Here is a 12569-nt window from a genome sequence, read left to right on the forward strand (position 1 = left end):
ATCTTCTGAGCAGTGATGTCACTCTCTCTCTATCTTCTGAGCAGTGATGCCACTCTCTCTATCTTCTGAGCAGTGATGTCTCTCTCTCTATCTTCTGAGCAGTGATGTCTCTATCTTCTGAGCAGTGATGTGTCTCTCTCTCTATCTTCTGAGCAGTGATGTCACTCTCTCTCTATCTTCTGAGCAGTGATGTCACTCTCTCTCTCTATCTTCTGAGCAGTGATGTCACTCTCTCTCTATCTTCTGAGCAGTGATGTCTCTCTCTCTATCTTCTGAGCAGTGATGTCTCTCTCACTCTCTCTATCTTCTGAGCAGTGATGTCACTCATTATCTTCTGAGCAGTGATGTCTCTCTCTATCTTCTGAGCAGTGATGTCACTCATTATCTTCTGAGCAGTGATGTCTCTCTCTCTATCTTCTGAGCAGTGATGTCACTCTCTCTCTATCTTCTGAGCAGTGATGTCTCTCTCTCTATCTTCTGAGCAGTGATGTCACTCTCTCTCACTCTATCTTCTGAGCAGTGATGTCACTCATTATCTTCTGAGCAGTGATGTCTCTCTCTCTTTCTTCTGAGCAGTGATGTCTCTCTCTCTTTCTTCTGAGCAGTGATGTCTCTCTCTATCTTCTGAGCAGTGATGTCACTCATTATCTTCTGAGCAGTGATGTCTCTCTCTCTTTCTTCTGAGCAGTGATGTCTCTCTCTATCTTCTGAGCAGTGATGTCACTCTCTATCTTCTGAGCAGTGATGTCTCTCTCTCTCTATCTTGAGCAGTGATGTCACTCTCTATCTATCTTCTGAGCAGTGATGTCTCTCTCTCTCTCTATCTTCTGAGCAGTGATGTCACTATCTTCTGAGCAGTGATGTCACTCTCTCTCTCTCTCTATCTTCTGAGCAGTGATGTCACTCTCTCTCTCTCTATCTTCTGAGCAGTGATGTCACTCTCTCTCTATCTATCTTGAGCAGTGATGTCACTCTCTCTCTATCTTCTGAGCAGTGATGTCACTATCTTCTGAGCAGTGATGTCACTCTCTCTCTCTCTCTATCTTCTGAGCAGTGATGTCACTCTCTCTCTCTCTCTATCTTCTGAGCAGTGATGTCTCTCTCTCTCTATCTTCTGAGCAGTGATGTCACTCTCTATCTTCTGAGCAGTGATGTCTCTCTCTCTCTCTATCTTGAGCAGTGATGTCACTCTCTATCTATCTTCTGAGCAGTGATGTCTCTCTCTCTCTCTATCTTCTGAGCAGTGATGTCACTATCTTCTGAGCAGTGATGTCACTCTCTCTCTCTCTCTATCTTCTGAGCAGTGATGTCACTCTCTCTCTCTATCTTCTGAGCAGTGATGTCACTCTCTCTCTATCTATCTTGAGCAGTGATGTCACTCTCTCTCTCTATCTTCTGAGCAGTGATGTCACTATCTTCTGAGCAGTGATGTCACTCTCTCTCTCTCTATCTTCTGAGCAGTGATGTCACTCTCTCTCTCTCTCTATCTTCTGAGCAGTGATGTCTCTCTCTCTCTATCTTCTGAGCAGTGATGTCACTCTCTCTCTCTCTATCTTCTGAGCAGTGATGTCTCTCTCTCTCTCTCTATCTTCTGAGCAGTGATGTCTCTCTCTATCTTCTGAGCAGTGATGTCACTCTCTCTCTCTCTCTATCTTCTGAGCAGTGATGTCACTCTCTCTCTCTATCTTCTGAGCAGTGATGTCACTCTCTCTCTCTATCTTCTGAGCAGTGATGTCACTCTCTCTCTCTCTATCTTCTGAGCAGTGATGTCACTCTCTCTCTCTCTCTATCTTCTGAGCAGTGATGTCACTCTCTCTCTCTATCTTCTGAGCAGTGATGTCACTCTCTCTCTCTATCTTCTGAGCAGTGATGTCACTCTCTCTCTCTCTATCTTCTGAGCAGTGATGTCACTCTCTCTCTCTCTATCTTCTGAGCAGTGATGTCACTCTCTCTCTCTATCTTCTGAGCAGTGATGTCACTCTCTCTCTCTATCTTCTGAGCAGTGATGTCACTCTCTCTCTCTATCTTCTGAGCAGTGATGTCACTATCTTCTGAGCAGTGATGTCACTCTCTCTCTCTCTATCTTCTGAGCAGTGATGTCACTCTCTCTCTCTATCTTCTGAGCAGTGATGTCACTCTCTCTCTCTATCTTCTGAGCAGTGATGTCACTCTCTCTCTATCTTCTGAGCAGTGATGTCACTCTCTCTCTATCTTCTGAGCAGTGATGTCACTCTCTCTCTCTATCTTCTGAGCAGTGATGTCACTCTCTCTCTCTCTATCTTCTGAGCAGTGATGTCTCTCTCTCTCTCTCTCTCTCTCTATCTTCTGAGCAGTGATGTCACTCTCACTCTCTCTCTCTATCTTCTGAGCAGTGATGTCACTCTCTCTCTCTATCTTCTGAGCAGTGATGTCACTCTCTCTCTCTATCTTCTGAGCAGTGATGTCACTCTCTCTATCTTCTGAGCAGTGATGCCACTCATTATCTTCTGAACGCTGATGTGGTGATGTCACTCTCTCTCTATTTGGCGATGTCACTTTCTCTCTACCTTTTATATAACTCCTATAAGGAAAGCAGTGTCACCTACTATACTGTATATTCTAAGTTATTCCCTTCTTTATAACTAGAGCAATGACGTCAATATACGTATATATGTAAAGGCTGGAGATGTTATCTGTAGATCAGTGATGTCACTTCCGTATAAAGTACCTTACATCAGGAGAGCGGTGACGTCAATGCTGTGTAATGGCGTCAGGATTCGCGTTACCTCATTAGAATCCCTGGCCCCGCCCCCAGTTCTATCAGACTAGTCCCCGCCTGAACAGTTCTTCCCGCCACCTCTCCAGCAGCCAATAGCGTGTGTGACTCCGCCTACAGAGGGCGTGGTGTACAGCTGACACTAGAGCGCGCGGCTTATCTCCCACCGTCACTTTTTGACAGCGTTGTGAGCACGTGACTGGAAGATGGCGGCGTCCTGGGGAAGGTTACTGTCGGCGGGGGTGAGTGTCAGGGCCGGTACAGCCGCCCTCCCCTCCTGACAGTGGCGCCTCATACCTGCGTCCGCTCCTGCACCTGGGGACCCGTATCTCGTGATATAATCCCGACTGGACTCTGTACCCCCAGGAGCATGGCGCCTCACACCTCATATACGTCATAATGTTACAGCAGGAGGAGTGATGTCACATGACTGCACCCCATAACCCTCACCCCTGGAGCCCCGGTGACTGCACCCCATAACCCTCACCCCTGGGGCCCCATAACCTTCACCCCTGGAGCCCCGGTGACTGCACCCCATAACCCTCACCCCTGGAGCCCCGGTGACTGCACCCCATAACCCTCACCCCTGGGGCCCCAAAACCTTCACCCCTGGAGCCCCGGTGACTGCACCCCATAACCCTCACCCCTGGAGCCCCGGTGACTGCACCCCATAACCCTCACCCCTGGAGCCCCGGTGACTGCACCCCATAACCCTCACCCCTGGAGCCCCGGTGACTGCACCCCATAACCCTCACCCCTGGGGCCCCCAGTGACTGCACCCCATAACCCTCACCCCTGGGGCCCCCAGTGACTGCACCCCATAACCCTCACCCCTGGGGCCCCATAACCTTCACCCCTGGAGCCCCGGTGACCGCACCCCATAACCTTCACCCCTGGGGCCCCTGGTGAGCGCACCCCATAACCCTCACCCCTGGGGCCCCCGGTGACCCCACCCCATAACCCTCACCCCTGGGGCCCCCGGTGACCCCACCCCATAACCCTCACCCCTGAGGCCCCCGGTGACTGCACCCCATAACCCTCACCCCTGAGGCCCCTTGTGAGCGCACCCCATAACCCTCACCCCTGGGGCCCCCGGGGACTGCACCCCATAACCCTCACCCCTGGGGCCCCCAGTGACTGCACCCCATAACCTTCACCCCTGGGGCCCCCGTGACCGCACCCCATAACCCTCACCCCTGGGGTCCCCGGTGACTGCACCCTATAACCCTCACCCCTGGGGTCCCCGGTGACTGCACCCCATAACTCTCACCCCTGATAACAGGTACCTACTTATCCACTGTTCTCCGTTTCTCTTCTCAGGCTCTCCGTGGCATTGTGGCTCCAGCCGCCCGCTCGGCCCTCCGCAGTACTGCTGCCCGGGTGACATGTTCTGCTCCAAGACTTTTTAGCACTAGTGAGTATTGTGGCCCTAACACTACCAACAGGGGGCGCCACCCTTATTATACCAGGTACCAGCAGGGATCACATAACCCACAGGGGGCGCCACCCTTATTATACCAGGTACCAGCAGGGATCACATAACCCACAGTGGGCGCCACCCTTATTATATCAGGTACCAGCAGGGATCACATGACCCACAGGGGGCGCCACCCTTATTATACCAGGTACCAGCAGGGATCACATAACCCACAGGGGGCGCCACCCTTATTATACCAGGTACCAGCAGTGATCACATGACCTACAGGGGGCGCCACCCTTATTATACCAGGTACCAGCAGTGATCACATCATCCACAGGGGGCGCCACCCTTATTGTACCAGCAGTGATCACATGACCCACAGTGGGCGCCACCCTTATTATACAAGGTACCAGCAGTGATCACATAACCCACATGGGGCGCCACCCTTATTATATCAGGTACCAGCAGTGATCACATGACCCACAGGGGGCGCCACCCTTATTATATCAGGTACCAGCAGTGATCACATGACCCACAGGGGGCGGCACCCTTATTATATCAGGTACCAGCAGTGATCACATGACCCACAGGGGGCGGCACCCTTATTGTACCAGCAGTGATCACATGACCCACAGGGGGTCCCAAATTTATGTACCAGCAGTGATCACATGACCTACAGTGGGCGCCACCCTTATTATATCAGGTACCAGCAGTGATCACATGACCTACAGGGGGCGCCACCCTTATATCAGGTACCAGCAGTGATCACTTGACCTACAGGGGGCACCACCCTTATTATATCAGGTATAAGCAGCGATCACATGACCCACAGGGGGCGCCACACTTGTACTTTCATCTTGCTGAGCAGCAGGGCGTTCCTTCTGTGGTGGTCCCTGGTAGCACCTCCCCAAACACATCTATTAGGCCCAGCCAGTTACCTCCCCTTATAATCGCCCCTCGCAATACCATCCTTGTGCAGTGAATCATGGATCACTATGTCCAGTCCGCTTCGCCATTTGGAGACTAAAGGGTTATCAGCATCAGAGGAGGGAACATCCTCCCTCAGTTTTCGCACCTGATGTCCGAATTCAACCTGCCGGACCGTCTGTCCGTGTGCAGGGACTCGCCAGCAGGCGTGTCTGAAACTCCGTATTAGTCACGCACCGAGTGAACAGACGTCAATGCTGGCACACCATGAAGATGCTGAGGTACCCTTCAAGAACACAACATTACCAGGATTTATGGGTAAGAGGAGCAAGATGATGGCCGGACCTCTTAAGATGTAACTCTGTGGAGGACATAGTGACTGACTTACTGCACGATGACTGTATTGCGAGGAGCTATTATTAGGGGAGATGATAGATGTGGTTGGGGGGGGGGGGGGACCACCATAGTAGGAACGCTCGGCTGCTCAGCCTCATTTCTTTGTGAGGACGAGGTGTGACGCCACCAGACGTATAGAAGGGCCGATTATACGGATTTTAGCGACCCCCGTTGCTGTCCCTCAGTGTTATTCTGCACAGTCGGTTGATATTCCTGAGAGGGTGCACCCTCCATAGGGATTATTCTGACAGCTAACAGGGATTGTGTATGTAAAGTTACCCTCTGGTTATTTTTATTTGATCACATTAATACATGTTATAGTTTATACAAGGGTCGAGGTACAAGTAGTGGAGGTCTTTGTACCCCAGGCCATGTGCCTCAGGTTATCTGATTGTTGTATCCACATGACCCAGAGAGGACGCAATACTCTCCTAGCCCAGGCTCACAATGTGCAGGTATCATGGCTGCAGCCCTCCATCTGCATCGTTTTCTCACGTTCTAGGTTCTGCGCGGTTCATCCCGGCCGTCACCCAGCAGGCGCCCCACTTTAAGGGGACAGCTGTAGTCAATGGGGAGTTCAAGGAGCTGAGCCTGGAAAACTTCAAGGGCAAATACCTGGTGCTCTTCTTCTACCCCCTGGACTTGTGAGTAGTCGTTGAGAAGATGGCGGCTGTAGGTGGTGGCGCCTCCGCCCTGTGTCACTGTTTCTTCCTGTTTCAGCACCTTCGTCTGCCCCACCGAGATTGTGGCTTTCAGCGATAAGGCCAACGAGTTCCGTGACGTGAACTGTGAGGTCGTCGCGGTCTCTGTGGATTCTCATTTCTGTCACTTGGCCTGGACCAACACCCCTCGTAAGGTGAGGAGTGCCCCCTGAGCTGCGGTGGCGTGCTCCCCCTAACCTGCGCCTGACGCCTCTTGTCTGTGTTGTAGACTGGAGGTCTGGGACACATGAACATCCCGCTGCTGTCAGACTTAACCAAACAGATTTCTCGGGACTATGGCGTCCTCCTGGAGACCCCGGGCATCGCTCTGAGGTAATGCCTCCACAGTACACGCCTGTAGGTGGTTGCTGCTGACAGCGCACACCCCCCTCTAACACCTCGTCTCTTCCAGGGGACTCTTTATCATCGATCCTAATGGGATTGTGCGGCACATGAGCGTGAACGACCTCCCTGTGGGAAGGAGCGTTGAGGAGACGTTGCGATTAGTCAAGGCCTTCCAGTATGTGGAGACCCATGGGGAGGTCTGTCCGGCCAACTGGACTCCTCACTCTCCCACGGTATGCATCTCTTCTTAAAGGGGAACTACCTAAATGTATCCAGCAGGCGCTGTCACATCCAAATGAGCCCCCCCCCCCCCCCCATCCCGGCACAACCCATCACGACTTTCTTAAAGACAATATTTCGCTTCCTCCTATCTCTGCTTTCTGTCAGTAAAAGGATCATTTATCATTTACCACTCAAAGCTTGGTTATTGTGTTGGTGTAGCCCGGGGCACTAACATCTGTGCTATTCTATGCACCATCCTGAGGTCAGGCTCAGATGTTGTTACCTACACCAGTACAATGTAAGAAACCATCTGCTGTGTGATAAGTATGAGGTCAGAACAGGATTCATATAATGTTTCTGTTTTGACTGACATCAAGCAGAGATCTTGGAATTGCACAACATGACTACTAAGCAGCTGCACAACCTGCAGGTGACTGTAAGGGGCGCTGGTTGTCTGCAGGCCGGAGATCTCTCTGATCTTTCCTCTTCTTTATTTACAGATAAAACCAAATCCAAAAGGATCCAAAGAATACTTTGAGAAGGTGAACTGAGGTTGCAGGAGGAGCAGGCCCCAGACCGCCGAGCCGACACGTCCTCAGATCATGTGTGATAGAATTAAAGTGACTCTGTCAGATGTTACCTGTGTGTTGTGTCGCTGCCTCAGATCATTCCCTAGCAATTGTCCTCACTGCAGCTCCAATAACAGAAAGACCTCTCAGGGCTGGGTGCGGGTGGCTGATGGCATATTACTGACTATACTGCTTTGTCCCCTTACCCATGCTTTACACTGCAGCTCTGCTCCATTAAAGAGAACCAATCACCCAGATTTTCCAGGCAACGGTACTATCAGTGCCCCGGCGATCTGCTAAAAGCTCCGGTACCAAGTGTCTCCAGTGTCGTGGAGAAACTTTAGCTGCTCCATGCAGTGTTTTTATTCTGAGCTGTGACTAGTGCTAGCTCTCCGCCTGTCAGCAAATTGTGCAGGATGATTAACAGGAAACGACGCAAATTGCCTTGTTATCTCGGCAGTCGGCTTATCAGCCTGCTCCCTCATAACTCCCTGCCACTCCTCCTTGGGTGTCTGGAAAAGCTGGATCCAGGACAGGGAAACTTCTCCCAGTTTCCCAGGACTGGATCCAGCTTTTCCTGACACCTGGGGAGAAGCGGCAGGGAGTTATGAGGCAGCAGGCTGATAAGCCGACTGCCGAGATAAGAAGGCGATTTGCTTTGTTAGTGTACATTCGCTTATCCCTATTCTTAAGCCTTTTAGTGTAAACACTTGTCATTCACACTATATACACAAACACAATTACAATCACGTTATCAACTTTTTGGAGTGATTTATCTTTTAGTCTAGACGCCTATTAATTCTCACTTGTCGTTCGCTAAACAAGCTTCTAAGTGATGTATGTGTAAGGAGACCTTTTACACAAAGCGATAAATCGCTCAATCGTTTACCGATTTTGAAGCAACGGTTTGGTTTTTATGCCGATCAGCGTTAAGGCCGTCTCACACGCTATGAAGATTCTTTGAAAGACTGTTTAGACGGCGTGATCTGTGAATGATCAGCAATGATTTGAGAACATGTTGAAAGACCACGATGAACGATTTATCGTCAGATTGTAAGCCGTGTTTACACGGGCAGATAATCACTCAAATGTGATTGTTATCGTGAAGATTTCAACGATATTCGCTCCATCTAAACGACCATTACTCTAAGAAATATCTTGAGGTAATCAAATACGTGGCAGATGTATCCTCGGGGAGCAGAAGAAATCATATAACTGGTGCATAGATCCTCAGATATGGGCAGGACTCAGGGGTTATTCACATGAATGGCACATGCATCCTCAGGGGAGAACCCTCCATATGGAGAGAAGTCATTGGTTATTCATTCAAACTGCACATTTTTCGGGAGGAGCCTCAAAAGAGAGTGGAGCCAGGAGTTATTCATAGAAGTGGCACATGCATCCTCCACAGGGGCTTTCATAGGGAGAGGATCTAGGGGTTATTCATATAAGTGGCACATGTTTCCTCAGGGGAAGGGCCATGTGATATTCATATAAGCAGCATGTTTCCTCCGGGAAGTGGCCATGTGATATATAAGTAGCACATGTTTCCTCAGGGGAGGGGGCCACAAAATATATAAGCGGCACATGTTTCCTCAGGGGAGGGGTCATGGGATATTCATATAAGCGGCACATATTTTCTCAGGGGAGGGACCATGGGATATTCATATAAGAAGCACATGTTTCCTCAGGGCATGGGCCATGGGATATTCATATAAGAAGCACACGTTTCCTCAGGGCAGGGGCCATGGGATATTCATATAAGAAGCACACGTTTCCTCAGGGCAGGGGCCATGGGATATTCATATAAGAAGCATACGTTTCCTCAGAGCAGGGGCCATGGGATATTCATATAAGAAGCACACGTTTCCTCAGGGTAGGGGCCATGGGATATTTATATAAGAAGCACACGTTTCCTCAGGGCAGGGGCCATGGGATATTCATATAAGAAGCACACGTTTCCTCAGGGGAGGGGCCATGTGATATTCATATAAGCGGCACATGTTTACTCGGGAAGGGCCATGGGATATTCATATAAGCGGCACACGTTTCCTCAGGGCAGGGGCCATGGGATATTCATATAAGCGGCACACGTTTCCTCAGGGGAGGGGCCATGGGATATTCATATAAGCGGCACATGTTTACTCAGGGTAAGGGCCTGGAGAGGATCCGATAACCTGCACACATCCTCTGGCAGAACCTGGAGTGAATTTACCTATAGGTCAGTCCACATTTAGAAGCTAATATAGGGAGGATTGTGAGATATGTGTCCAGTACGAGGTCAGGTGAGGTCATAGCTGAGGTGTGAAGGTGCTCGATTAGGACGCGCTGTGGATCAGCCCTGACCCATTTCTGTAATATGAGTCTGGGGTGTAACACTGGGACTTGTATCGCATGATATAGTGAAATCTTTCACTATAATGTAATTGACAGAGACACAGCCAATCCTTTCGCTCTCATCCTGCATAGTGACACTCCTGACTGCCCTCTCTACAGGGACTGGCAGCTCCTCCCCATTATTGGCACGGAGGCATGGATGACACCGGAGGAGCCGCCATCTTTACATGGATCATCTGTTCATCAGGTTCTAATCCTGCAGTCTCCTGTGTGACATTGATGTTCTGGAGATGTGGAGAGCTCAGGGCGGCTCATGTCCATAACGCCAGGGATTGTGTCTTCGTATAGCGCTGGTATTACATGATCCATCCTGAACGATCCATCTTTTCTGAATCACAACTGTGTATAGATTGTGTAGTATCTGAAGTATCTGCGGCTTCATGCTGCTGTATTACATGTGCGAGACCATGGGTGCCATCTGCTACATACACTTTACCCCTGCTGTCAGTGGCCGGGATCTGGCATAGCTCAGATTCCATACATTGAATCCTCTAGATACAACACACAACCTGATTGAGATGGAGGGTGGGAATGCCCTGCTGTAATGTGACACTGGAGTACTGAACTAATAAAATGGAGGCCAGGAGAGGATGAGACACGATACATCACAATCAAGGCTGACACCATAACTAGAAAGAAAAATAATTATAATATTATATAATTAAAAAAAAAAAATATATATATATATATATATATATATATATATATATATACTGTATATTATAGAATAAAACATTTTCCATCACAGCACAAAAGCTGGGCCTGCACACTGCTGTACACATCGAGCTTTCAGCTGTCCGGGCATGATGGGAGTTTTAGAACAGCTGCAGAGCCATGGTGGGCTGAAGGAGCTGATCCCTTTGCCGCTAGGAAACTTTAGGGGAGATTTATCAAACATGGTGTAAAGTGAGACTGGCTCAGTCGCCCCCGGCAACCAATCAGATTCCACCTTTCATTCCTCGCAGACTCTGGAAAATGAAAGGTGGAATCTAATGACACAAAACGATGGTAAACGACAAAGTACGGCCGATAATGGTTTTGTGTCATAGGGCCCTAAGTGTGTTAGTGAGATAAACCAGCTGATCCTTCTGCCCACTAGGAAATAGCCGGCTGTACGTGAGAATGCTAAATCCTAGGGTGTTAAGGGGCCGGGTCCCTCAGCACAGAAGAATGAAGCTTATTGTCTGATCTCTCGAGGAATTAGATTGTTCTGAATAAGAATGCCGGTGGCCCTTGAACCTTCTGTCCACCAGGATTTAGCTCTAGAGCTCCTGATACAGTAACCTGTGCAACTGGGTCCTTCTGTCAATGGGGAGGGCAAAGTCACCCTTAGGCTATGTTCACATGTCGTATCTGACCTCCTTACAGTCTAGGCCCATCCTCTCCTGGATCCCCTCACAGTCTAGGCCCATCCTCTCCTGGATCCCCTCACAGTCTAGGCCCATCCTCTCCTGGATCTCCTCACAGTCTAGGCCCATCCTCTCCTGGATCCCCTCACAGTCTAGGCCCATCCTCTCCTGGATCCCCTCAAAGTCTAGGCCCATCCTCTCCTGGATCCCCTCACAGTCTAGGCCCATCCTCTCCTGGATCTCCTCACAGTCTAGGCTCATTCTCTTTTGGATGTCCTCACAGTCTAGGCTCATCCTCTCCTGGATCTCCTCACAGTCTAGGCTCATCCTCTCCTGGATCTTCTCACAGTCTAGGCTCATCCTCTTTTGGATCTCCTCACAGTCTAGGCTCATCCTCTCTTGACCCATTACAGTCCAAGCTCATCCTCTCCTAGATCCCTTTACACACCTACACCAGGTCTGATCCCTCACATGAGCATCCCCATAGCGAACGGCCACACAGCAGCAGTCCGTTCTCTATACTGCCATCACTGCAGCTAAACCCAGGCATAAATATGGGAACCTCCCTCCGGGCACAGGGCATCTCTAAAATATTTTAGCTTATTTATTTTCAGTCAGCCCCCCCCCCCCCCCTTCCCGAGCAAATATCATAAAGTCACCTAGTACTAATGAGGAAGCATAGAGGTAACATGTACAAGCGCTGTATAATAGCAGAAAACATACAAAGTAAGGCTATGTTCACACTACATAAAAGTACGGCCGTTGTTGCCAATGCCGTACTTAATGCAGTGTGGAACATTGCCTCTTGTTCTATGGGATCCCGGCCGGAGCGTATACACATCTATTAGATAGATAGATAGGAGATAGATAGATAGATAGATAGAGAGATAGGAGATAGATAGATAGATAGATAGATAGGAGATAGATAGGAGATAGATAGATAGATAGATAGATAGATAGATAGATAGATAGATAGATAGATAGATAGATAGATAGATAGGAGATAGATAGATAGATAGGAGATAGATAGATAGGAGATAGATAGATAGATAGAGAGATAGGAGATAGATAGATAGATAGATAGATAGGAGATAGATAGGAGATAGATAGATAGATAGATAGATAGGAGATAGATAGAAAGATAGGAGATAAATAGATAGATAGGAGATGAGATAAATAGATAGATAGACAGGAGGGCAGGGAAGAGTGTCCTGAGGGGGTGAGAGGGGGAGCGAGACACCACAAAAGCTGCGAGTGAATTAATGCGTCGTCATCAGAACACTATGGCCATAAAGATCATCCTGGCCGGTACTGCAGTACCAGCCAGGATGATCTTGGCAGAGACCGGCCGTTCCGTGAACCTGAGACCTGGAGCCGGTGTGTGAGGGGTCCGGAAACCTGGAGCCGGTGTGTGAGGGGTCCGGACACCTGGAGCCGGTGTGTGAGGGGTCCGGAAACCTGGAGCTGGTGTGTGAGGGGTCCGGAGAC

General features: G+C 49.5%; 1 protein-coding gene across 1 annotated transcript; it reads left to right on the forward strand.

Annotated features, from left to right (window-relative positions):
- The first annotated feature begins 2888 nt into the window (after window positions 1-2888).
- Window positions 2889-7405, forward strand: PRDX3 (peroxiredoxin 3). Its single transcript, XM_069979676.1, has 7 exons — window positions 2889-2997; window positions 4076-4169; window positions 6001-6142; window positions 6219-6354; window positions 6429-6532; window positions 6612-6777; window positions 7267-7405. The coding sequence occupies exons 1-7, from the start codon at window positions 2962-2964 to the stop codon at window positions 7315-7317; spliced, it is 729 nt and encodes a 242-aa protein (XP_069835777.1). The 5' UTR covers window positions 2889-2961; the 3' UTR covers window positions 7318-7405.
- Window positions 7406-12569: the final 5164 nt, after the last annotated feature.

The sequence above is a fragment of the Dendropsophus ebraccatus genome, chromosome 8 (genome assembly GCF_027789765.1).
Source record: "Dendropsophus ebraccatus isolate aDenEbr1 chromosome 8, aDenEbr1.pat, whole genome shotgun sequence".
Lineage (NCBI taxonomy): Eukaryota > Metazoa > Chordata > Amphibia > Anura > Hylidae > Dendropsophus > Dendropsophus ebraccatus.

Excerpts from the sequence above, each read along its gene's own strand:
- PRDX3 (XM_069979676.1), top strand. The coding sequence starts at position 2,962 with ATGGCGGCGTCCTGGGGAAGGTTACTGTCGGCGGGG. Across the intron at positions 2,998-4,075 it reads GAAGGTTACTGTCGGCGGGG|GCTCTCCGTGGCATTGTGGC; the intron begins GTGAGTGTCAGG and ends TTCTCTTCTCAG. Across the intron at positions 4,170-6,000 it reads TCCAAGACTTTTTAGCACTA|GTTCTGCGCGGTTCATCCCG; the intron begins GTGAGTATTGTG and ends CTCACGTTCTAG.